Here is a 24,010-nt window from a genome sequence, read left to right on the forward strand (position 1 = left end):
ATCCCTCTCATGCAACCCTGCAACCACAAAGCAAGAAGTCTCTTGTGTCACCAACACACTTAATAGGTGCACTAGTTCGGCGAAAAGATAGTGAAATACAGGTGGTATGAATAAGTATGAGCAGTAGTAACGGCGCCAGAAAAGTGCTTGCTGGCGTGTAGTTGATGGTAGTATTATTGCGGACAGTACAGATGCAGTAGAACAGTAAACAAGCAGCGATAGCAGTATTTAGGAACAAGACCTAGGGATCATACTTTCACTAGTGGACACTCTCAACATTGATCACATAACAGAATAAATAGATAGATGCTAGACTCTACACTCTCTTGTTGGATGATGAACACCACTAACTGTGTAGGATTACACGAACCCTCAATGCCGGAGTTAACAAGCTCCACAATATTCGATGTTCATATTTAAATAACCTTAGAATGCATGACAGATCAACATAACCAAACCAAGTACTAACATAGAATGCATACTGTCACCATCACACTATGAAGGAGGCATAGATCACATCAATACTATCATAACAATAATTAACTTCATAATCTACAAGAGATTACAATCATAACCAACGCCAAGTACTACACGATGCACACACTGTCACCATTACACCGTGCAGGAGGAATAAACTACTTTAATAACATCACTAGAGTAGCACACAGATAAATTGTGATACAAAACACATTGCAATCATAAAGAGATATAAATAAGCACTTCACTATGCTCTTCATAACAGTGAATAAGTATTCTGTGAAATATAGCCTAAGAGACCCACACGGTGCACACACTGTCACCTTTACACACGTGGGACAAGGAGTCTCCGGAGATCACATAAGTAAAATCCACTTGACTAGCATAATGACATCTAGATTACAAGCATCATCATATGAATCTCAATCATGTAAGGCAGCTCATGAGATTATTGTATTGAAGTACATAGGAGAGAGATGAACCACATAGCTACCGGTACAGCCCCGAGCCTCGATGGAGAACTAATCCCTCCTCATGGGAGACAGCAGCGGTGATGAAGATGGCGGTGGTGTCGATGGAGGAGCCTTCCGGGGGCACTTCCCCGTCCCGGCGGCGTGCCGGAACAGAGACTCATGTCCCCCAGATCTTGGCTTCGCGATGGCGGCGGCTCTGGATGGTTTCTCGTACCGTGGCTTTTCCGTATCGAAGATTTAGGTCGAGGGGCTTCTTATAGGCGAAGAGGCGGCGTCAGAAGGGGTCTGGGGCCACCAGACACTAGGGCGGCGCGCCCCCCCTCTGGGCCGCGCCGCCACCATGTGTGGGCCCCCTGTTGCCCCTCTCTGGCGGCTCTCGGGTGTTCTGGAAGCTTCATGCAATCCTAAGATGCTGGGCGTTGATTTCGTCCGATTCCGAAAATATTTCCTTACTAGGATTTCTGAAACCAAAAACAGCAGAAAACAACAACTGGCCCTTCGGCATCTCGTCAATAGGTTAGTTCCGGAAAACGCATAAATATGACATAAAGTATGCATAAAACATGTAGTTATCATCAATAATGTGGCATGGAATATAAGAAATTATCGATACGTCGGAGACGTATCAGCATCCCCAAGCTTAGTTTCTGCTCGTCCCGAGCAGGTAAACGATAACAAAGATAATTTCTGGAGTGACATGCCATCATAACCTTGATCATACTATTGTAAACACATGTAATGAATGCAGCGATCAAAACAATGGTAAATGACATGAGTAAACAAATGAATCATATAGCAAAGACTTTTCATGAATAGTAGTTTAAAGACAAGCATCAATAAGCTTTGCATAAGAGTTAACTCATAAAGCAATAAATTCATAGTAAAGGTATTGAAGCAACACAAAGGAAGATTAAGTTTCAGCGGTTGCTTTCAACTTGTAATATGTATATCTCATGGATAGGTGTCAACATAAAGTAGTATGATGAATGCAAATATGCAAGTATGTAAGAATCAATGCACAGTTAACACAAGTGTTTGCTTCTTGAGGTGGGAGGAAATAGGTAAACTGACTCAACATAAAAGTAGAAGAAAGGTCCTTCAAAGAGGAAAGCATCGATTGCTATATTTGTGCTAGAGCTTTTATTTTGAAAACATAAAGAGAGCATAAAAATAAAGTTTTGAGAGGTGTTTGTTGTTGTCAACGAATGGTAGTGGGCACTCTAACCCCCTTGCCAGATAAACCTTCAAAGAGCGGCTCCCATTTTATTTTATTTTTGGGTGGCACTCCTTCCAACCTTTCTTTCACAAACCATGGCTAACCGAATCCTCGGGTGCCTGCCAACAATCTCAAACCATGAAGGAGTGCCTTTTTATTTTAGTTTTATTATGATGACACTCCTCCCCACCTTTGCTTTCTCAAGTCATGGCTAACCGAATCCTTCGGGTGCCGTCCAACAATCACATACCATGGAGGAGTGTCTATTTTTGTTAATTAATTTGGGACTGGAAATCCCATTGCCAGCTCTTTTTGCAAAATTATTGGATAAGCGGATGAAGCCACTAGTCCATTGGTGAAAGTTGCCCAACAAGATTGAAAGATAAACAACACATACTTCCTCATGAGCTATAAAACATTGACACAAATCAGAGGTGATAAATTTGAATTGTTTAAAGGTAGCACTCAAGCAATTTACTTTGGAATGGCGGAGAAATACCATGCAGTAGGTAGGTATGGTGGACACAAATGGCATAGTTATTGGCTCAAGGATTTGGATGCACGAGAAGTAATCCTTCTCAATACAAGGCTTAGGCTAGCAAGGTTATTTGAAGCAAACACAAGTATGAACTAGTATAGCAAAACTCACATAAAAACATATTGCAAGCATTATAAGACTATACATTGTCTTCCTTGTTGTTCAAACCCTTACTAGAAAATATCTAGACCTTAGAGAGACCAATCATGCAAACCAAATTTTAGCAAGTTCTATGTATTTCTTCACTAATAGGTGCAAAGTATATGATGCAAGAGCTTAATCATGAGCACAACAATTGCCAAGTATCACATTGTTCAAGACATCATACCAATTACTACATGTAGTATTTCCCGTTTCCAACCATATAACAATTAACGAAGCAGTTTCAACCTTCGCCATGAAAATTAAAAGCTAAGAACACATGTGTTCATACGAACCAGCGGAGCGTGTCTCTCTCCCACACAAGCATTTATTCAAACAAAAACAAAAACAAAAACAAACAGACGCTCCAAGTAAAGTACATAAGATGTGGCCGAATAAAAATATAGTTTCAAGAGAAGGAACCTGATAATTTGTCGATGAAGAAGGGGATGCCTTGGGCATCCCCAAGCTTAGATGCTTGAGTCTTCTTGAAATATGCAGGGATGAACCACCGGGGCATCCCCAAGCTTAGAGCTTTCACTCTCCTTGATCATATTGTATCATCCTCCTCTCTTGACCCTTGAAAACTTCCTCCACACCAAACTCAAAGCAACTCATTAGAGGGTTAGTGTATAATCAAAATTCACATGTTCAGAGGTGACACAATAATTCTTAACACTTCTGGGCATTGCCCAAAGCTACTGGAAGTCAATGGAACAAAGAAATCCATCCAACATAGCAAAAAAAGCAATGCGAAATAAAAGACAGAATCTGTCAAAACAGAAAAGTCCGTAAAGACGAATTTTATTGAGGCACCAGACTTGCTCAAATGAAAATGCTCAAATTGAATGAAAGTTGCGTACATATCTGAGGATCACTCACGTAAATTGGCATAATTTTCTGAGTTACCTATAGAGAATTAGGCCCAGATTCGTGACAGCAAGAAATCTGTTTCTGCGCAGTAATCCAAATCTAGTATGAACCTTACTATCAAAGACTTTACTTGGCACAACAATGCAATAAAAATAAGATAAGGAGAGGTTGCTACAGTAGTAACAACTTCCAAGACTCAAATATAAAACAAAAGTACTGTAGCAGAATAAACACATGGGTTATCTCCCAAGAAGTTCTTTCTTTATAGCCATTAAGATGGGCTCAGCAGTTTTAATGATGCACTCGCAAGAAATAGTATTTGAAGCAAAAGAGAGCATCAAGAAGCAAATTTAAAACACATTTAAGTCTAACATGCTTCCTATGCATAGGAATCTTGTAAATAAATAAATTCAAGAAGCATAATGCAACAAGCATAGAAAGATAAAACAAGTGCAGCTTCAAGATTTTCAGCAAAAAGAGAGGTGTTTTAGTAACATGAAAATTTCTACAACCATATTTTCCTCTCTCATAATAATATCCAGTAGTATCATGAGAAAACTCAACAAATATAACTATCACATAAAGCATTCTTATCATGAGTCTCATGCATAAAATTATTACTCTCAACATAAGCATAATCAATTTTATTAGTTGTAGTGGGAGCAAATTCAACAAAGTAGCTATCATTATTATTCTCATCATCAAATATAGGAGGCATATTGTAATCATAATCAAATTTATCCTCCATAACAGGCGGCACCAAAAGACTACTATCATTATAATCATCATACATTGGAGGTAAAGTATCATCAAAGAAAATTTTCTCCTCAATACTTGGGGGACTAAAAAGATCATGCTCATCAAAACCAGCTTCCCCAAGCTTAGAATTTTCCATATCATTAGCAACAATAGTGTTCAAAGTGTTCATACTAATATGTTCCATGGGTTTTTTAATTTTCGCATCAAACCATCCATGTCTTAAATCAGGAAATAGAATAAGAAGCTCATTGTTGTCCATTATGCCTAACTAGTGTAAACAAGAAATAAAAAGATGCAATTGCAGGATCTAAAGGAAATAGCTTCGAACACTCACACAATGGCGCCAGAAAAGTACTTAGTTACCTGGGACCGAAGTATGAGTGCCTTTTACCTTTCCTCCCCGGCAACGGCGCCAGAAAAGTGCTTGATGTCTACGAGTGCTTCTATTCTTGTAGACAGTGTTGGGCCTCCAAGAGCAGAGGTTTGTAGAACAGCAGCAAGTTTCCCTTAAGTGGATCACCCAAGGTTTATCGAACTCAGGGAGGAAGAGGTCAAAGATATCCCTCTCATGCAACCCTGCAACCACAAAGCAAGAAGTCTCTTGTGTCCCCAACACACCTAATAGGTGCACTAGTTCGGCGAAGAGATAGTGAAATACAGGTGGTATGAATAAGTATGAGCAGTAGTAACGGCGCCAGAAAAGTGCTTGCTGGCGTGTAGTTGATGGTAGTATTATTGCGGACAGTACAGATGCAGTAGAACAGTAAACAAGCAGCGATAGCAGTATTTAGGAACAAGGCCTAGGGATCATACTTTCACTAGTGGACACTCTCAACATTGATCACATAACAGAATAAATAGATAGATGCTAGACTCTACACTCTCTTGTTGGATGATGAACACCACTAACTGTGTAGGATTACACGAACCGTCAATGCCGGAGTTAACAAGCTCCACAATATTCGATGTTCATATTTAAATAACCTTAGAGTGCATGACAGATCAACATAACCAAACCAAGTACTAACATATCATGCACACTGTCACCATCACACTATGAAGGAGACATAGATCACATCAATACTATCATAGTAATAATTAACTTCATAATCTACAAGAGATTACAATCATAACCTACGCCAAGTACTACACGATGCACACACTGTCACCATTACACCGTGCAGGAGGAATAAACTACTTTAATAACATCACTAGAGTAGCACACAGATAAATTGTGATACAAAACACATTGCAATCATAAAGAGATATAAATAAGCACTTCACTACGCTCTTCATAACAGTGAATAAGTATTCTGTGAAATATAGCCTAAGAGACCCACACTGTGCACACACTATCACCTTTACACACGTGGGACAAGGAGTCTCCGGAGATCACATAAGTAAAATCAACTTGACTAGCATAATGACATCTAGATTACAAGCATCATCATATGAATCTCAATCATGTAAGGCAGCTCATGAGATTATTGTATTGAAGTACATAGGAGAGAGATAAACCACATAGCTACCGGTACAGCCCCGAGCCTCGATGGAGAACTACTCCCTCCTCATGGGAGACAGCAGCGGTGATGAAGATGGTGGTGGTGTCGATGGAGGAGCCTTCCGGGGGCACTTCCCCGTCCCGGCGGCGTGCCGGAACAGAGACTCCTGTCCCCCAGATCTTGGCTTCACGATGGCGGCGGCTCTAGATGGTTTCTCGTACCGTGGCTTTTCCGTATCGAAGATTTAGGTCGAGGGGCTTCTTATAGGCGAAGAGGCGGCGTCAGAAGGGGTCTGGGGCCACCAGAAACTAGGGCGGCGCGCCCCCCCTCTGGGCCGCGCCGCCACCATGTGTGGCCCCCCTGTGGCCCCTCTCTGGCGGCTCTCGGGTGTTCTGGAAGCTTCATGCAATCCTAAGATGCTGGGCGTTGATTTCGTCCGATTCCGAGAATATTTCCTTACTAGGATTTCTGAAACCAAAAACAGCAGAAAACAGCAACTGGCCCTTCGGCATCTCGTCAATAGGTTAGTTCCGGAAAACGCATAAATATGACATAAAGTATGCATAAAACATGTAGATATCATCAATAATGTGGCATGGAACATAAGAAATTATCGATACGTCGGAGACGTATCAGGCTCCTAGATCAAGAATATGACAGGGATCACCGGGCTTTTCATATGACGGAGAGGAGAACTGATCTTCACCCTTTGAAGATTCGTTACCATGGCACAGTGGATATAGCGTATGACGAGAGGTACACGGAGTTCATCTAGCCTACCGGTCTTCTCCCGTTCATATCGCTTGTAAGCCGTGGCGGGCCGAACATGAACGCCGCGGCACTCACCGCCCTTGTCGACCGGTGGAGGCCGGAGACGCACACCTTCCACTTGAGGGCCGGCGAGATGACCCCTACTCTTCAGGATGTTTCCATGATCCTTGGACTTCCTATTCAGGGCGAGCCACTGTGTATGAACACAGCTTCTGATGGGTGGCGCCAACAGATGGAGGACCTTATTGGCATGGCTCCTCCGCCGCCAGCAGATCCAAAGGCGAGAGCTCCCACCGGCGCAGCTTTCTCTTGGATTAGGCTTAACTTTGGACAATGCCCTGAAGGGGCCAACAGGGACACTATCAGGACGTACACATCGTGTACTTATGGTACATGATTTCGAGTACTCTCTTTCCTGACAGTGGTGGGAAGCTGGCCCATTGGTGTTGGCTGAAGGCGCTTACGGTGTTGGAGCACCGGTGGAGTTGGGGGACAGCGGCACTTGCCTACCTCTACCGACAGGTGATGATTTGTTCTATGTACTATTTTTCTATAGTAGTGTGCTAGACAAAGTACTAACCAAATTTCTTATGTACGCAGTTGGACGAAGCTTGTCGCGGGACTGGGAGCGGCGGTATTGGTGGATGCTTGCTCCTACTTTCCGTATGGAGCTGGGACCGCCTATCAGTTGGGCGGCCCAGGGTACTCAACGAGAGGCCATGGCCTCATCACCGGAACAACCTTGATCGGGCGCCCACTTGGACATACCTTTGGGACAATGTCTCCGAGATGACGAGCGATCCAAAGATCACGTACAGGCACTACACTGAGGAGTTGGACACTCTTACCGCTGAGCAGGTAACCGATCACTCTTTCATAAATTCTATTGGCATGTTGCAAATTCTGAAATATTTTTATGGTGCAGGTGGATTGGGAGCCAATACGGTACGGGGATGCCTGACCTCAACCAGAAGTGCACGGAGGAGGCGCGGTTCTGGCGTATGCGCTGCCCACTCATATGCATGTGGCTTGTTGAATACCACCAGCCGCACAGAGTGATGAGACCGTTTGGGCTGTATCAGGAGTGCCCACCTCAGTGGCAAGACACGGACCATACGCTTCATAGGTAAACTTCTGGAATCATGCGATGGAAGATTCTTGATAGAAGAGGTAGAATCTAACTTCTTGATTTTTGCAGGCTTGATAGGCAGCGGCAGAGGAAGATCACAAATTGGCATGTCCATCATAGCGGCCACGTCACAGCGTTCCAACACTGTTTGGAAGCGATACTGAGGATGAGGCGCCGCCGTGGAGATCATCTTTGAGAAGGATGAGGAACGACGAGCCGTTATCTTCAGAGGAGGAGCAGGAGGAGCAGGAGCAGCAGCAACAAGAGCCACGGCAGCGGACGAAAAGGATGTCCATCCGGAAGCAGCCCGTGAGGAAGGGACGTCGAGGATAGATGGATTTGTGTTGTGAACTCTATCTTCATTGCTACGTGTTCTAAACTCTATGTCATTACTATGTGTTGTGAACCTGATGTCATTTCGAACCATGTCTATTGTTGCTACTTGTTATTTGAATCTACGTGCTACTATGTGAGCTATGATGTGTTATATGTGTATGAAATTGATATTGTTGTGTTCAAAACTGTTTAACTAAGGCAAGAATTTTCATGGTTTTAACACAAGTCAAAGTGTGGCGTCCCTCACGCTGGTAAACATCCAGGGGCTACGGACGCTTGGTCCTTAGCCGTTTTGGCGAGACTGTTTGTGTGACGCCGGTGGCATCGGCGCCACACATAGAGCCTCGCCAAAACGGCTAAGTCCCAGACGATTTGTCTTACAGTATGTTTTGGACAATTAGAAGTGCATGTGGCGTCTTACAGTATGTTTTGGACAATTAGAAGTGCATGTGTGGCGCCGATGGGAGCGGCGCCACACGTCCTGCCATGTCGGATCGGTGCACAGCCCAGCGTCAAGGGCGCCACGTCAGTTAAGAGAGTGGCGCCGAAGGCATGGACGCCACTCGGGCATGTGTGGCGCCCATGAGAGGGGCACCACACAATAGAGTTAGATGGGTGAAATAGTTTGCTCGGAGGGTCAGTCTATGCTATAGTTGCAACAAAGGGTTAATTTTGTGTAAATCGCTATAGTTGCAACAAAGGGTTAATTTTGTGTAAATCGCCGGTTTTGGCACTCAATACATGTATACAACACATTGTTAATGAATCCAGAACACACCCCCGGTAGAAAACCATGAAGACATGGTAACAAGATCTTGTAAACCATCTACCATGACAGTGCAGTGAGCGTACAATCAACTCTGGCTCAACACAAGACATAAATCTATATAGCAAACATGGTAACATCATCTGATCTCGACATGGTCTAGGCGAACAGAACAAGAATCAGAAAACCACAATACGATTAATTCCACAGGTGCTGCTAAAAGAGTTCCAAGTTCCTCCTCAAAATCAGGACACTGAAAGGGAAACTACATGCATATGCTCAGCATAGAAGGCTATGCTTAGGTCAACCGCTGTGCAGCCTCCTTGGCGATGAGCCTCTCCCTGGCCTTGGTCTTCGCCTGGGACTTGGAGCCCATGACGCCGCCTCCCCACTTCTTCCTGACCTCATCAAACTTGTCGTTGAAGTTCGCCTGCAGAATAGCGCAGATAAGTTAGAAGGATGGTAACAGGACAAGTACCCGTATCAATTGTGGTGAGTGTTTCATGAGCCCCATACCTTGATAGCCTCCAAGATCTTGCTGAACTCAAGCTTGTCCTCGTTCTTGACAGTGGTCAGGCAGAGAACAGAGGCGGTCTTCTTGTGAACAATCTACAGACAGTTATAACGCAAAGTGAGCATTCATTTCTAGTTGCAGTTACAGACAACACAGAAGTGCAGATCAGGGAAGGCAAGAGAAAATATACCGATCCAAGGCGTGATTTCCCCTTGACAATGCAGTATGGGACCTCCATCTTCCTGCAGAGAGCTGGGAGCCACACAACCAGCTCAATTGGGTCAACATCATGGGCGATGACAACCAGCTGGGCCTTGCTCTGCAGCAAAATAAGAAAAAAGATACATCACAAAATTGTTTCTCATCAACAGAACTGTAAGCCATGATTTAAGGAATAATTAGGTGAATCAGAAGAGGTGACTCATGTAACTACCTGCTCAATGAGGTAAGTGACATGGTTAAGACCATACTTGACAACAATTGGCTTCTTGGCCTCAACAGTCTTGCCCTCTGCCTCAGCCTGGGCCCTCTTCAAGAGCCGCTCCTTCTTGGCAGCCTTGTCCTCAGGGCGGTACTTGAGAAGCATCTTAAACAGGTTGGTGGCTGCAACAGGTGATTCACATCAGAGAGTTGCAACAAAGGTTTCACAGAAACTAAGCTGAAGCCAGAAAACCATGAAGTAAAAGCAAATAAAGAATATGAGACTCCCAGAATGTACAGCTACACTGCAATGGCTTTTCCTAACTGGCATCCTTAGAAGAGAAACTAACGCAAACAAATATCTCAAGTTCTTCAATTACTATACTTCTACAGGCATGGAGGCACTATTTAGTGTGATAACGCTAATGCATGTCACTGAGGAAGACAATGAAAGAAGGCTCTGAGTAGTATCCTATGGATTCTTAGCTGGGAACCGAATCCATCTTACATGGAGAAGTATTCAAACATTAAAACAAGCATCCATTTACTAGAAACGTATCCTAAGCACATAAACATGCAGGCACGGATGAGATAACCATGCATATCTTGCAGGGGGGCATAGCAGGCACTTAGCACACAACGACATGCATTGCCCTAATCATACAGGTGGGAAGCTCCCAAAGGTCAACAACAAAATAGTTCATTCTCTAACTACATGAAGGCATTGCGTATTCCTAGTCGAGTGATGCACGAATAATAAAGTTCTGTATACATACCGAGGTTCTTGTCGAGGGTGCGTGTGAACTGGTGGAGCGCCGGGGGCACCTTGAGGCGCTGCTTGAGGATGCGGCGCTGGCGCTGGATGCGCACGACCTTGGGCCACTTGACGAACCGGTGCAGGTCCTTCTTGGGCGGCAGCGCCCCGCCGATGCCGAACTGCTTCGGCCTCTTCTCGAACAGCGGGTTCGTCACCTGCGCCTGCAACAGCAATACCAGCGCAACCGGGTCAGATCACACGCGTTACGGCCTAGATAGATAACATCACGGTGATTTGAAGCAAGAACGGAGGAGGGAGCACGCACCGGCTTCTTCTTCGCCGGCACCGGGGCCTTGCCGCCTCGCTTCGGGGCCTGCGAGATTTGGCAACGACACTCTTAGACAAGATTCGTCAAGCAATAAAACCGCAAGTACCTAAACTCTCGCTCCCGAGGTCGAACGAACAGATCAAAAGGAGTGCGCAGAAACAGCGTGCGACGAGAGGGGACCGGCGGCGGCGGCGTACCATTTCGCCGGCGGGGGAGCTTGGGGTTCCGAACGGGAGGCGACGACGCGGAGGAGGCGGAGGGAGAGGCGGCGAGTGGTGCTGCGCAGCGGAGAGGTAGTTTTTATAAAGGAAGCGTCTGGGATACGTGGGCGTTTTACGAGCGTCGGATGCGGGGGTCGGGAGGTCTCGGCCGTCCGATGCCAGGATTAGGGTTTAGGAGTTCGAACTTGGGCCGGAATGGTCTGGCCTGGGCCGCACGTTACGGAGTGATTGTGGTTTTAGCCCATTGGTTTGGTGACTTTTCTGAGTATACCCCTCGAGCATGCGGATACTACGTAGCTGCCCCTCCGCTCCCTGCAACCTTGCGCCATGGCGAACAGGCGGAGCGATGCGGCGAGGCGAAGCCGGGAGGCGCTCATCCCCAGGGGCAAAAAATTCTCTTCTAATCAAAGTACGTATGCGATTCACGGAGTTTTTTTGCTGCGTTTCTGGCGGTGTTTCCTTCGATCCCCACGGGCCAGTGGCTAGGTCCCGCGGTTCTTTTTAGAGCTAGAGATGTTTAGAGTCAGAAGTTAGGTGACGGCGGATAGAATTGATGTTTCGGCTGATGCTTTGTACGCGAGGTCAAATGCTAGCGATGTTTGGGACTTCATCCCCTCGGAATTTGGGAAAGCCGTTGTAATTTGCAGGCAGATTTGACTTGGCAGGGTATAAATTTTAGGTTTTAGGTTGCAGCTGGTACATGATTTTTTTTGTGTGGCTAAATAGTACTAGTAGTGTTACCGTGCTTATGGATTGTGATCGCTGCTGCTATGCATTGTGGTAATGCTTTACATTCAGCTGTGTAGTGTTTTTTTTAGTATGGTAATGTAGGTTCACCTTCAAGCAATTTCTGAATCTAAAATTATCAGAGACATATCGATTCCTGACAAATTTCTAGAGGTATAGGTTTCGACATTGGAATGTTCATGGTTGATATTCATGTGTATTTTAAAGTGTATTCCATTGCTGCCATAGTTATAGAATTCTCCCTTTACATTATCAAGACATGTTGGTCTTGCGTATAAACTTTATTTACGGGGTTGTTTCACCAACCTCATGGCTCCAGCTTTTCAGATAAGTTGGAGGTGGTCAAAACAACCCAACTTCTGACTCTAGAGTCTAGAGGGGTCAAATTAAGATGGGTCCTAAAACATTTCGTAATGCTGACCCACACTTGTTGGTTGCTTCAAATGCTCCAAATGTTAGCACTGGATTAATTAGTCAATGATCAAGACGATATTATATGTAGATCTTTGCATCTGCATAATGGCTCCACTTGTCCATGGGGTCAGGAAAAAAAAATTGCGAAATGGTTCCACATGTCCATGGGGTCAGGAAATGTTAGCTGCAATTTTATAGAAGTGAGGTTAGAGATTACGTCTCAAGAACCCTTGGAGTACCAGTTGTTAGTTGGATCCAAAACTAATGGCTCTAGCTTCTCCATGCTATAGAATATAGAGCCAGAGATTTAAGTTTAGAAAAAAAGAAGAGCCACAGATTTGACAACTGGCACTGGGAAATGGTCAAGGATGTTTATTAAGACATGGCGTATAAGCTTTATTCCCCTGCCTTCCGATACTCAAAGAATATCCCTATGTCCAGTCATAATAGTATGCTTATTGTACGCTACATGGGTTCAACTAATTTGTTGCAGAATCAAACTATAAGAAAAGGCAGGATCAATCAGTTATTTTTTTTTGGAGAATTCTAATACTCAGCAATCTGCAGAGTCTGTTTACCCTTACTGATACTTGATCCCATGCTTTGATGTTCTTCAGTCCTCAAAGAATACCTGGTCTCAATAAGCTTGTCCTGATTGCAGCACATACAATGCAGCATATCTGAATCTAAGGATGTTGCTCATTGACTGGTTCTTCAGTTCTTCGAAATGTCCCTAGAAAGTGTCAAGTGGTATTTTCTGGAAAAAGGACCTCAAGTGGCGCCCGATGCTACTGGTATGTACAGTAATGCACTGATACTATAGCTTTGTCTTAAATAAATTTATGTACCTGGAATTCAATCCAAACCCAATATTACTATATTTAATTGCTGAAAGCCTGTGAAGGCTGTGATGTATCAGTCCTTATAGATGACAATCATCCTTTTATTCGATCAATTCCATGGAAAAAACATGGCCGGTTGATATATATCTTCTCTATTACATCATCTACTAAACAACTGTTCATTTGTTCTCTGCATTTCTTGTAGCCATACAAATATAACCGAGATTTACCCTTTTTGGTCCTTTTCTCTGGCTAGCTTTTTTAAATATTAGATCACACAATTTATTGATGCTAAACCTCCATTGATGTGCCCCTTGTCTAGTCGGCAGATGTGTTTCTAGTGGTGCTTTGAGATTTTTTTTTTTAAATCACCATATGAGTCGAGGATCTGTAATCCAGTGTGATACTGGGCTTCAGACAAATTTGGATAGCATGGATGCTTTACAATGAACTATGGCAAAACACTATAGTTGATTAATCTTAGTGTAATTCCATCTAAATTACATGTAATTCGTGTGGGGCGATTGAATGCTCAATTCTGTTTGGGAATTACAGCATCACACCATATATCGATACAACAAAACTTACAGATTCTATTATGTATCTGTATTAAGACTATCATTGACGGTTATACAACTTAGGAGGGGAACACACATGAACATCTAACATTAACTTCCCATAAAAATAGAAAAAAAAAGAATAGAAAGAAAAAAATATCTAGAACTGCCCAATATGTGATGCGGTTCCTTAGCATACTTCGGAATACTAACATTGTTTTCAAGTGTACATGATATTGAGAATATAAGCTCAACAGAAACTCAGAGCTCATCAACTCAGCCACCATGCAATCCAGTGCATTCTATGACTGGTCAATAATGGCCAGCTGACCACTGCCCAGCAGCCAGTAGGAGTTCCGCCTGGCAAGGTTGCGTCTCCTCCCCACGGCCATCTGCTTCTCCTCCTCGATCTGTTCCAGCACCTCGGCAAATGCCTCAGCGTTGCAGGGCAGCTCAAGCGGCCCTGCGTCTGCGTACCCGAACGCCTCTTCGGCCTCTTCCAGCAGCGCCCGGAACAGTGGGTGGTTCAGGCACTCGGTGCGCACCACAAACCTCTGCCTCCCGGCGCCGACGTACACCGAGAAGCAGCCTTCGGCTGGCTTCTGCCTCGCCGGCGCGCTCCGGCACCGGTCTAGTGTCTTGATGATCAGCCCAGGCTTCTTCCCTCTCATCTCCATCACCTGCCTCTTCTCAGCCATACCCATGGTGCACAATACCTTGCAAGCTATCTAGTTGAAAATTTTCAGAAAATGTGTAGCAAGCTTGGAATTGGGGGCTGAGGTGAAGAAGACTGGAATGATATATATAGATGGATCAACCAAGACGTGGTCTTCTTATCGAAAGGTCATATTTGAGATATGGAGCCGATGAGAGTGACTCAAAAGGCTTTTCTTTTCTCGCGAATACACAGAAGACTTGAGCATCAAGAGACCTTTCTTTCATTGAAAAAATAAAGGGAGATCGGGGAACAATAGTCAAAGAATTATTGTGTATATAGAATTAAGCTTGTGCCTTATTTATTTAACCTTTGAAAGGATACACCTTGTAGTTTTAGTATCATTTGTACTTACAATATGTTGATTATACAGTATAACTTAATAGTAGGTTAATTAGAGTAGCATTTGGCAGCCTCAGAAGGTTACCTGAAGGAGGAGCTGCAAATGTGGAAGCCAGCATGCGTGACATCATGCCATTATGTTCGAATTGGAGCTGGAAGGGCCAACCGTCAGGGGCGTACCTTGGTTAAGCCAGCAGGAGTCACATGACACTGGGTCTATTTGATTTCTTCATGTATTTGATCAATTTATAGTGTGTGTCACCCCCAAAATTTGGTAAAATTATGTATGCCTGATATAGTGACACCGGGTTACTTCTGCTCTAGGTCCGCCCCTGCCAACCGTCATGGCCATAATGCATTAGATTTAGCTGCAACTTAAATTAGTGAATCCTCTCTGACCTGCGTTACATGATTGAGATTAGTTTTGTGGTGTCAGACTTCCCAACCACAAGGCTTTTTTTACTTAGCAATGATACATGCAACGCTCCAAACGGACTGTGCCCGTGGAGCTTTGTTTTATAGATAGCCATTGGGTGTCTGCACATGCAGCATTCTGAGATTGACACCTGGATCTAATAATACACGAAGTATACTTATTAGTGGATAGTGTTTGCATCGTTTTACTTGAACAGTTTCTAGATACATACATGTCTACAACTGATAGCTTGGCCCTGAACTTTGAATTGACATTGCCAAGGGTTTTTCAGTAAGGGAATCTCCTCTAGACATATCACTTGACATTAAACTAACCCCATGTAGTATCTTTGTGTTTTGTTCCCTTGTATCCATAAATTATCAAACTGCATTACCGACATATAATGACTCGTTTCAATAGACTCTGGTCTGACTTAATCACCTTAGGCTGGGATGGATTTTAGTTCAAATTCAGTGTCCATCTGAAGAATTTTAGTTATGCTGATCACTGAGTCTGGAGAAAAAACATTGAGATTGTAGTGTGTAGATATAGCTGTTTTGTTTGTAGGAACCAAGAGAAGTGACAAGGCCGCAATTCTGATTAGCTCTATTTCCAGCAATCGGTTACACACATGTGTGCACCTATTCCTAGTGCCATATGCAAAATTGGGCAACTTCTTCCCTGGTATACGACCAGTTGAAGCAAACCTCAGCTTGAGTATTTTGGAATTACGGCATTACACCATATATATACATCGCAAAAGTTAAATTATGATGTGTATCTGTATAAAACTTTCGCCACAGTTACTGCAGCTTTGGAGGGGAATAAGCATGAACATCTAACATTGCCTTCTCACCTAAAATGGAAATGAAAAATATCTAACATTGCTCAATCTATGATGAGGTTGTTCACCATAATTGGGAATGCGAAGTTTTCGTTCAGTGTGTACATGATAGTCTGAGAATATAAGCTAACTCAGAGCTCATCAACTCGGCCAACATGCAATCCAATGCACATGCTAGGACCGGTTGATGTTGACAGGCCAGGCGGTGCCAAGCAGCTGGTAGGAGTCCTGCCTGACAAGGCCGTACCTCCTTCCCGACGTCATCTGCTTCTCCTGCTCGATCTGCTCCAGCACCATGGCGAACGCCTCAGCATTGCAGGGAAGCTCGAGGGGCCCTCCAGTCGTGTACCCAAACACCTCCTCGGCCTCCTGCAGCAGTGCCCAGAACAACTGGTGGTTCACGCACTTGGTGCGAACCACGAACCGCTGCCTCTCGGAGCCGACGTACACCGAAAAGCAGCCCTCGGCCAGCTTGTTCCTCACTGGCGTGCTCCAGCACCGGTCCAGCGTCTTGGTGATCAGCCCTACCTTCCACGTCACAGACTTCTTCTCAGCCATGCCCATGGTGCACAGAACTTAGCAAGCAACTTGCAGTTTTGCAAAAAAAAAAAAAAAGTGTAGCAAGCTTGGAATTGGGAGGTCAGGAGGAGAGGGTGGATTGATATATAGACGGATTGACCGAGATGTGGCCTGTCGATCGAAAGGCCGTATTTGAGATGCGGGGCCGGTGAGAGTGGCTCTAAGACTTCATTTGCTTATTGCCAACACACACAACAGACTTCCGCATCATTTCACTAAAAACTGAGGGAAGTAGATGGAAAATTGTCAGAGAATTATTGTGTATATAGAATTGAGCTTTGCACCTTATTCGCTGAATCTTTGAAAGGGTGCACCTTGTTGCTTTATTAGTACCTTTTGTAGTTATAACACATTGATGATACAGTAGCACTTAATAATATGTTAAGTAGAGTAGGATTTGGCATCCTGGAAGGTTAACAAGGAGCAGCCACGACTGTGGAAGCCAGCGTGCGTCACACCATGCCATCATGGTCGACTTGGAGCTGGAGGGGGGCAAGGACGTGGCGCCATGGAAATAATGCAATTGATTTAGCTGCAAAGTTTAATCAATCCTATCTGACCTGTCTTTCATTATTTTAATTGGTTTTGAGGTCTCAAACTACCCAGCCACAAGGCTTTGCTTAGCCTAGCAAGCAATCCATGCAACGCTCCAAACCGACCGTGCGCGTATAGCTTTGTTTTATATATTCAGGATTGCTACTGCACGCCTGTACGTGTCACAGCAGTCTGAGATTTGACACCTAATGCACAAATTATACTTATTAGTGGATAGTGTTTGCATAGGTTTTACTTAACAGTTGCTCATTTGTATGTGTCTACAGCTGATAGCTTGAGCCTGTTGAATTTTGAATTGCTGCTGCCAAAGTATTTTTGCTGCATGAATCTCGTTTGGAAACATCAGTTGACAAACTGAATCCATGTAGCATGTTTGTATTTTGTTGAACTGTATACATAAATCAGCAAACTGTACCGTCCTGCTTTGTGGCTCGTTTGAATACACAGCGATTTGACTTAATCACCTTAGGCTGGGATGCATTTTAGTTAAAATTCAGTGGCCATATGATAATTTTTGTTAGTTAGATCAATCACTAAGGCTGAAGCAAAAACATTGAACTTGCAGGGTGCTTGAAAAAATAGCTGTTGTATTAGCGGGATCCAATAGAAGGGACAGGGCAGTGATTCTGATTAGCTCTATTTCGGCGACTGTTACAGGTATGAGTGCACCTATTCCCATATGCAAACTTGGGCAACTTCCTCGGTGGTATACAACCAATTGAAGCAAAGACATCGCAAAACATAAATTCTACTTTGTGTATGTTTTGTTACAGGGAATTCTGTTGTGTGTCTGTATAACACTCCCATCGACAGTAACTACAACTTAGAAGAGGAACATACATCAGTACGTAACATTACCTTCTAACAAAACTAGAAATAGAGATAGGAAAAGGGAAAAAGAAAATATCTAACATATACCAATCTATGACGAGGTTGTTCACCATAATTGGGAATGCTAAGGTTGCTTTCAGTGTGTACACGCTAGTTTGAGAAGCTCAGCAGAAACTCAGAGCTCATCAACTTGGCCACCATGCAAACCAGTGCATATGCTAGGATCGGCCAACGATGACAGGCCGGCCGGAGCCAAGTAGCCCGTAGGAGTTCCTCCTGGCAAGGCCCACCGCCCTCTGCTTCTCCTCCTCGATCTGCTGCAGCACCCTGGCGAACGCCTCGGCGTTGCAGGGTAGCTCAAGGGGCCCTGCGGCCGCATATCCGAACTCCTCCTCGGCCTCCTCCAGCAGTGTCCTGAACAAAGGGTGGTTCACACACTCAGTGCGCACCACAAACCGCTCCCGCCCGGCACCGACATACACTGAGAAGCAACCCCCCGCTGGCTTCTGCTTCACAGGTGTGCTCCGGCACCGGTCCAACGTCTTGGTGATCAGCCCTGCCTTTCTTGTCGCCGACCCCTTCTCAGCCATGCCCATGGTGCAAAAAACTTAGCAAGCTAAGTTGTAAATTTGCAGGAAAATGTGTAGCAAGCTTGGAATTGGGAGGTAAGGAGAGGGATGGTAATGTCATATATATAGACGGATCGACCAAGACATGGTCTTTCGATTGAAAGGCCGTATTTGAGATATGGAGCCAATGAGAGTGACTCAAAGACTTCAATATCTTGTTGCAAACACGCAAAATACTTCTGCGTCATTTCATTTTATTTAAACAACAAAGGGAAATGGAGGGGAAATAGTCAGACAATTATTGCATATATAGAATTACAGTTGCGCCTTAATTATTTACGCATCTTGTTGCTTTATTAGTAGCATTTGTTCTTAGTATACAGTCATGATTCAGTAGTACTTTATATTAATGACATGTTAATTAGAGTAGGATTTGGCAGCCTCCAAAGGTTAATATGAGGAGCTGCGACTGTGGAAGCGTGTGTGACATCATCATGCTCTGGTGGTCGACTTGGAACTGGAAGGGGCCAATGGTGTCATGGCAAGTTGGCAATAATACACTAGATTTAGCTGCTTAGTTAGATTAAATTAATCCATCTTCTCTGACCTGCGTTTGCAGCATGATTACGATTAGTTTTGCGTTGTCAAACTCCCCAACCACAAGACTTGTTTAGTATGGAACGATCCAAACCGACGGTACCAGAGATGTTTTTCTTTTATGGGCTCAGCTTGCAACTGGGCGCCATTTGTCATCAGCATCCTGGGATCTGACACCTGGATCAAATAATGCACGAACTATATACTTGTTGGTGGATAGGGTTTCTGTGTTGGTAGATACGGTTTGGATAGGCTTAATTAAGAGTGCTAGATATATATGTTGTGTGTCCCGAGCTGATTGCTTCAGCCCTGTTGAACTCTAAATTGCAGTTGCCAAGAGTTCAGGGGTGAATCTGTTTTGGACACATCTGTTGGCATTGATGGAAATGACCCCATATTGTATCTCTGTGTTTTATTCCTTTGTTCATAAATTGTGAACTGCATTTCCACCCTTTATGGCTTGGCTACATACACTGTAATCTGGCTTGGATCTGACACCTGGATCAAATAATGCACGAACTATATACTTGTTGGTGGATAGGGTTTCTGTGTTGGTAGATACGGTTTGGATAGGCTTAATTAAGAGTGCTAGATATATATGTTGTGTGTCCCGAGCTGATTGCTTCAGTCCTGTTGAACTCTGAATTGCAGTTGCCAAGAGTTCAGGGGTGAATCTGTTTTGGACACATCTGTTGGCATTGATGGAAATGACCCCATATCGTATCTCTGTGTTTTATTCCTTTGTTCATAAATTGTGAACTGCATTTCCACCCTTTATGGCTTGGCTACATACACTGTAATCTGGCTTGGATCGCCTTGTATTGGGAGGGATTTCGTCCAAATTCACCGTGCACCTGGAAAATCTTATAGTTATGCATACAAGCTGGAGAAGAAAAACAGTGGGCTGATGCACTTTAATACAAAGGAATTTCATAAGATCTTTAGAGAATTTGAAACCTTGGAAATTCTTTTTACGCAGATCTTTTGATATGCATGATCAGAATCTTAAGGGTTTCTATATGGATTCCTTTACGGCTTATTTGATTCAAAGGATATCCAAAGGATTTTTTTTTTTTTGAGGATTCATATTCTTAGTATTTTTTTCTAAATGGGTTGTTTTGCTTTGTAGGATTTCAAGCCATATGAATATTTCCTTAGAATTTATTTGTCTTAGATGTCATATGGAAATTGGGCAACTCTATCTCCAGTAACCAGTTACAGTCATGCCTGCACCTATTCCCTGGTGCCATCTGCAAAATCGGGAAACTTCTTGCATGGTATAGACCAGTTGAAAGCAATTTTTTTCACACGAAGTTGAAAGCAATTCTCTGCTTGATTTTAGGGCATAGATAAACATTTAAAAACTTTGATTCTAATGTGTATCTGTATAACACTTTCTGTGACAGACACTGCAACTAGGAGGGGAACATGGGTCAACATCTAACATTGTCTTCTCACAAAAATAGAAAAAGGGAAAAATGATATATCTAACATTGACCAATCTATGATGAGGTTGTTCACCATAATTGCGAATGCTAAGATTGCTCCGAGTTTGTACATGGTATTTTGAGAATATGAGCTCAACAGAAACTCAGAGCGCATCAACTCGGCCACCATGCAATCCAGTGCATATGTTAGGATCGGCCCACGGTGATAGGCTGGCTGGTGCCAAGCAGACCATAGGAGTTCCTCCTGGCAAGGCCTGCTGCCCTCTGCTTCTCCTCCTCGATCTGCTCCAGCACCCTAGCGAACGCGTCGGCGTCGCAAGGCAGCTCGAGTGGACCTGCGGCCGTGTACCCAAACTCCTCCTCGGCCTCCTCCAGCAGTGTCCGGAACAGCGGGTGGTTTAAGCACTCAGTGCGCACCACGAACCGCTGCCTCCCGGCACCGACGTACACCGAGAAGCAGCCCTCTGCCGGCTTCTGCCTCACCGGCGTGCTCCGGCACCGGTCCAGCGTCTTGGTGATCAACCCGGGCTTCCTCCCTTTCATCTCCGTCGCTGACCTCTTCTCAGCCATGCCCATGGTGCACAAAACTTAGCAAGCTAAGTTGCAAATTTGTAGAAAAAATGTGTAGCAATTAGCAAGCCTGGAATTGGGAGGTGGGGTGGAGAGGGTTGGAATGGTGTATATATATATGGACGGATGGACCAGGGGTTTTTCATGTCGATCGAAAGGTTGTATTGGATATATGGAGCCGATGAGAGCGACCCAAAGACTTTATTTCTTGTTGCAAACACGCAAAGGGCTTCTGCATCATTTCATAAAAGGAACATAGAGAAATGGAGGGGAAATAGTCAGACAATCATTATTGTGTATATAGAATCGCAGTTGCCACCTTAATTGTTTATGCACCTTGTTGCTTTATTACTTGATAATGCATTTATGATACTGTAGTACTTAATACTGTATCAATATGTTGATTAGGTTACGATTTGGCAGCCTCGGAAGGGTAACTCAAGGAGGAGCTAGCTGCGGCTGTGGAGGCCAGCGTGTGTGCCATGCCATGCCATGCCATCAGAGTCGTCTGACTTGGAGCTGGAGTCTGGTGGGGTGGGTTGCCAATGGCGTCATGGCAAGTTGTCAATAATGCACTAGATTTAGCTGCAAGTTTAGATTTGATTAACCAATTATCTCTGACCTGCGCTTTCTGCATGATTGCGACTAGTTTTGGGGTGCTGTTCAGAGCAACAAACGATGGATGCAACGCTCCAAACCGACGGCTCCCGTGGTGGTTTTGTTTTATGTACTCAGGTTTGCGATTGGGGCGCATGTACGTGTCATCTGCAGTCCGGGGTTTGACACCTGGGTCTAATAATGCACGAACTAAATACTTTTTAGTGGATAGTGTTTTTGTATTTAGTGGATAGGGTTTGTGTAGATTTAGTTAAGTTAACAGCTGCTGGATGTGTGTGTCTCCAGCTGATTGCTTGAGTTCCTTCTGAACTCTGAATTTCCGTTGCCAAGACCTTTTCAGGGGCGAATCTGTCTTTGACACTCAGTATACATGAATGGAACTGACCCTGTGTCGTATCTTTGTGTTTTTATTCCCTTGTGTTGTATATTCATAAATTGTGAACTGCGTTTCCACCCTCTATGGCTGTATACATACACTGCGATCTGACTTAATCGCCTTAGGTTGTGATATTTTTGTTCAAATTCACTGTTCATCTGGAGAATGAATAGTTAGATTATACTAAAATACCGTATGTAAACAAGCTGGCTTTTACTTGTAGAAGAAAAATAATGAGCTTGAGTACTTGACAAAATAGCTGTTCGTGTAACAGACAATTTGCACTTATTAGTAGGATCCAAGAGAAAAAGGACAAGGCAGCGATTCTGGTCACCTCTATCTCCTGCATTCGGTTACAGAAATCTGTGCACACTATTCCCTAGCGGGCTTGTGCAAATCAGGCAACCCGTTCCGTGGTACTCCCTCTATCTTAAAATAAGTATTCTCGTCTTTTTTAGATGTGGATGTATCTACAATAAAAATGCATCTAGATATAATATCTGTATCTAGATAAAGTTATGATACTTACTTTTAGATGAAGGTAGTAGTATACTAGATGAAGAGCAGACCCTAACCATCTTTGATTCAAAGGAACTTTATCGGATTTTTGGAGAATGCAAATCTGAAATTCCGTAGGTAGATCATCTGATTCGCACGATTAGGATCGATTAGGATTCTTGTATGACCCCTTTGGTTCGAAGGATTCTAAAAACATGGCAATAGTAAAAATAAATAATTGACAGTCCGCTACTCGGTGCAGCCGTGCAGGGGCCGGAGTGCTCGGCATGCCCATAAAGATGACTGCCACCATAGCTATTGTGACTCTAATTCTGCCTAATGTCTGTGTTGGGCATTTGCCCGAGGCGCGCCAGGTGCCTGACCTGTCAAATCTATGTAGGGTGGAAGAAGGAAGAAAAAGAATGCATACAACCGCTAGATAAAAAGAAGGCAGATGGAAGAAGGAAGAACTCAAAAGCAGAACACATGTCACATGGACCATGGACCATGAAAAACGCCTATGATGGAGGTGTGCTGATCCGCATACATTATCTGGAGTTTGCTCGGACTTTCCTTGGGGTTGAGAACTCGTGACCTGACCTTAGAGGTTGGTTCTAGCAAAACTGGCATAGTGCATCGTTCCCTTCCCGGAGGTGTCGTTGTTAGAGCACCTCTCCTGCTACCCTCGAGTTTCCATCACATCATTGACGGTTGTTATAAATATTTTGTTGATCATATTTTTTTTATAATTTGGTTTTATACATTCTTGATGTCCTGACTAACTTTTATAGTCTTGCTGGTGCAGAATTTAAGTGTAATTGGTAGCTTCTTGATATTGATATATTCACTTTATCGAATAAGAAAGGGAAAAAAACAAAGGATTGCAATGTCATGCTGATTCCAATCCTACATAATTTCATATATATGCATCAAAGTTTGTTTGATTGAGTCAAAAGAAAAGCAAAGGATTCTAGCTAAGAGGTTTGAGTGGGTGTTAGATTTCCCATGAAATCTAGTGAAAATGATTCCTTAAAAAATCTCATAGGATTCAATCCTACAAATCAAACAACTATCATAGAAAAAATCTAAAAGATTCAAATACTCTAAAATTCCAACAAAAATCCTATGAACCAAAGGACCCCTTAAGGACTTATTTGGGTCTCTTTGATTCAAAGAACCTGTGAAGGATTGTAATCATAGGTATTTTTTCTAAGTGGGCTGCTTATTGTGTAGGATCGCATGCATGCTAATAATTTTTTCTCGTGAATTCAT

The 24,010-nt window shown here is 43.7% G+C and overlaps 5 protein-coding genes and 1 long non-coding RNA gene across 7 annotated transcripts; 1 reads left to right on the forward strand and 5 right to left on the reverse strand.

The window, feature by feature from the left end:
* Positions 1 to 9,076: 9,076 nt before the first annotated feature.
* On the reverse strand, positions 9,077 to 11,334 carry LOC127302329 (large ribosomal subunit protein eL8y). Its single transcript, XM_051332759.1, has 7 exons — positions 11,198 to 11,334; positions 10,998 to 11,045; positions 10,692 to 10,893; positions 9,929 to 10,098; positions 9,686 to 9,814; positions 9,498 to 9,590; positions 9,077 to 9,411 (listed from the first exon to the last, which is right to left on the reverse strand). The coding sequence occupies exons 1-7, from the start codon at positions 11,198 to 11,200 to the stop codon at positions 9,280 to 9,282; spliced, it is 777 nt and encodes a 258-aa protein (XP_051188719.1). The 5' UTR covers positions 11,201 to 11,334; the 3' UTR covers positions 9,077 to 9,279.
* A 159-nt stretch (positions 11,335 to 11,493) lies between these two features.
* Positions 11,494 to 22,274, forward strand: LOC127302334 (uncharacterized). 2 transcript variants are annotated; one of them, XR_007852844.1, is made up of 4 exons: positions 11,494 to 11,630; positions 13,044 to 13,176; positions 17,797 to 17,888; positions 21,655 to 22,274. It is a non-coding gene; the product is annotated as an uncharacterized lncRNA (long non-coding RNA). The 2 variants fall into 2 exon arrangements; XR_007852843.1 differs by having other exon boundaries at positions 11,500 to 11,630; positions 13,000 to 13,176.
* On the reverse strand, positions 14,084 to 14,485 carry LOC127302330 (indole-3-acetic acid-induced protein ARG7-like). The gene has a single exon (XM_051332760.1). It carries the CDS (start codon positions 14,483 to 14,485, stop codon positions 14,084 to 14,086), a length of 402 nt encoding a protein of 133 aa, XP_051188720.1.
* LOC127302332 (auxin-responsive protein SAUR50-like) lies at positions 16,272 to 16,661 on the reverse strand. Its single transcript, XM_051332762.1, has one exon. It carries the CDS (start codon positions 16,659 to 16,661, stop codon positions 16,272 to 16,274), a length of 390 nt encoding a protein of 129 aa, XP_051188722.1.
* Positions 18,281 to 18,658, reverse strand: LOC127302333 (indole-3-acetic acid-induced protein ARG7). The gene has a single exon (XM_051332763.1). It carries the CDS (start codon positions 18,656 to 18,658, stop codon positions 18,281 to 18,283), a length of 378 nt encoding a protein of 125 aa, XP_051188723.1.
* Positions 20,863 to 21,252, reverse strand: LOC127302331 (indole-3-acetic acid-induced protein ARG7). Its single transcript, XM_051332761.1, has one exon. The coding sequence runs from the start codon at positions 21,250 to 21,252 to the stop codon at positions 20,863 to 20,865; it is 390 nt and encodes a 129-aa protein (XP_051188721.1).
* Positions 22,275 to 24,010: the final 1,736 nt, after the last annotated feature.

This window comes from Lolium perenne, chromosome 5 (genome assembly GCF_019359855.2).
Source record: "Lolium perenne isolate Kyuss_39 chromosome 5, Kyuss_2.0, whole genome shotgun sequence".
In the NCBI taxonomy this organism is placed as follows: Eukaryota; Viridiplantae; Streptophyta; class Magnoliopsida; order Poales; family Poaceae; genus Lolium; species Lolium perenne.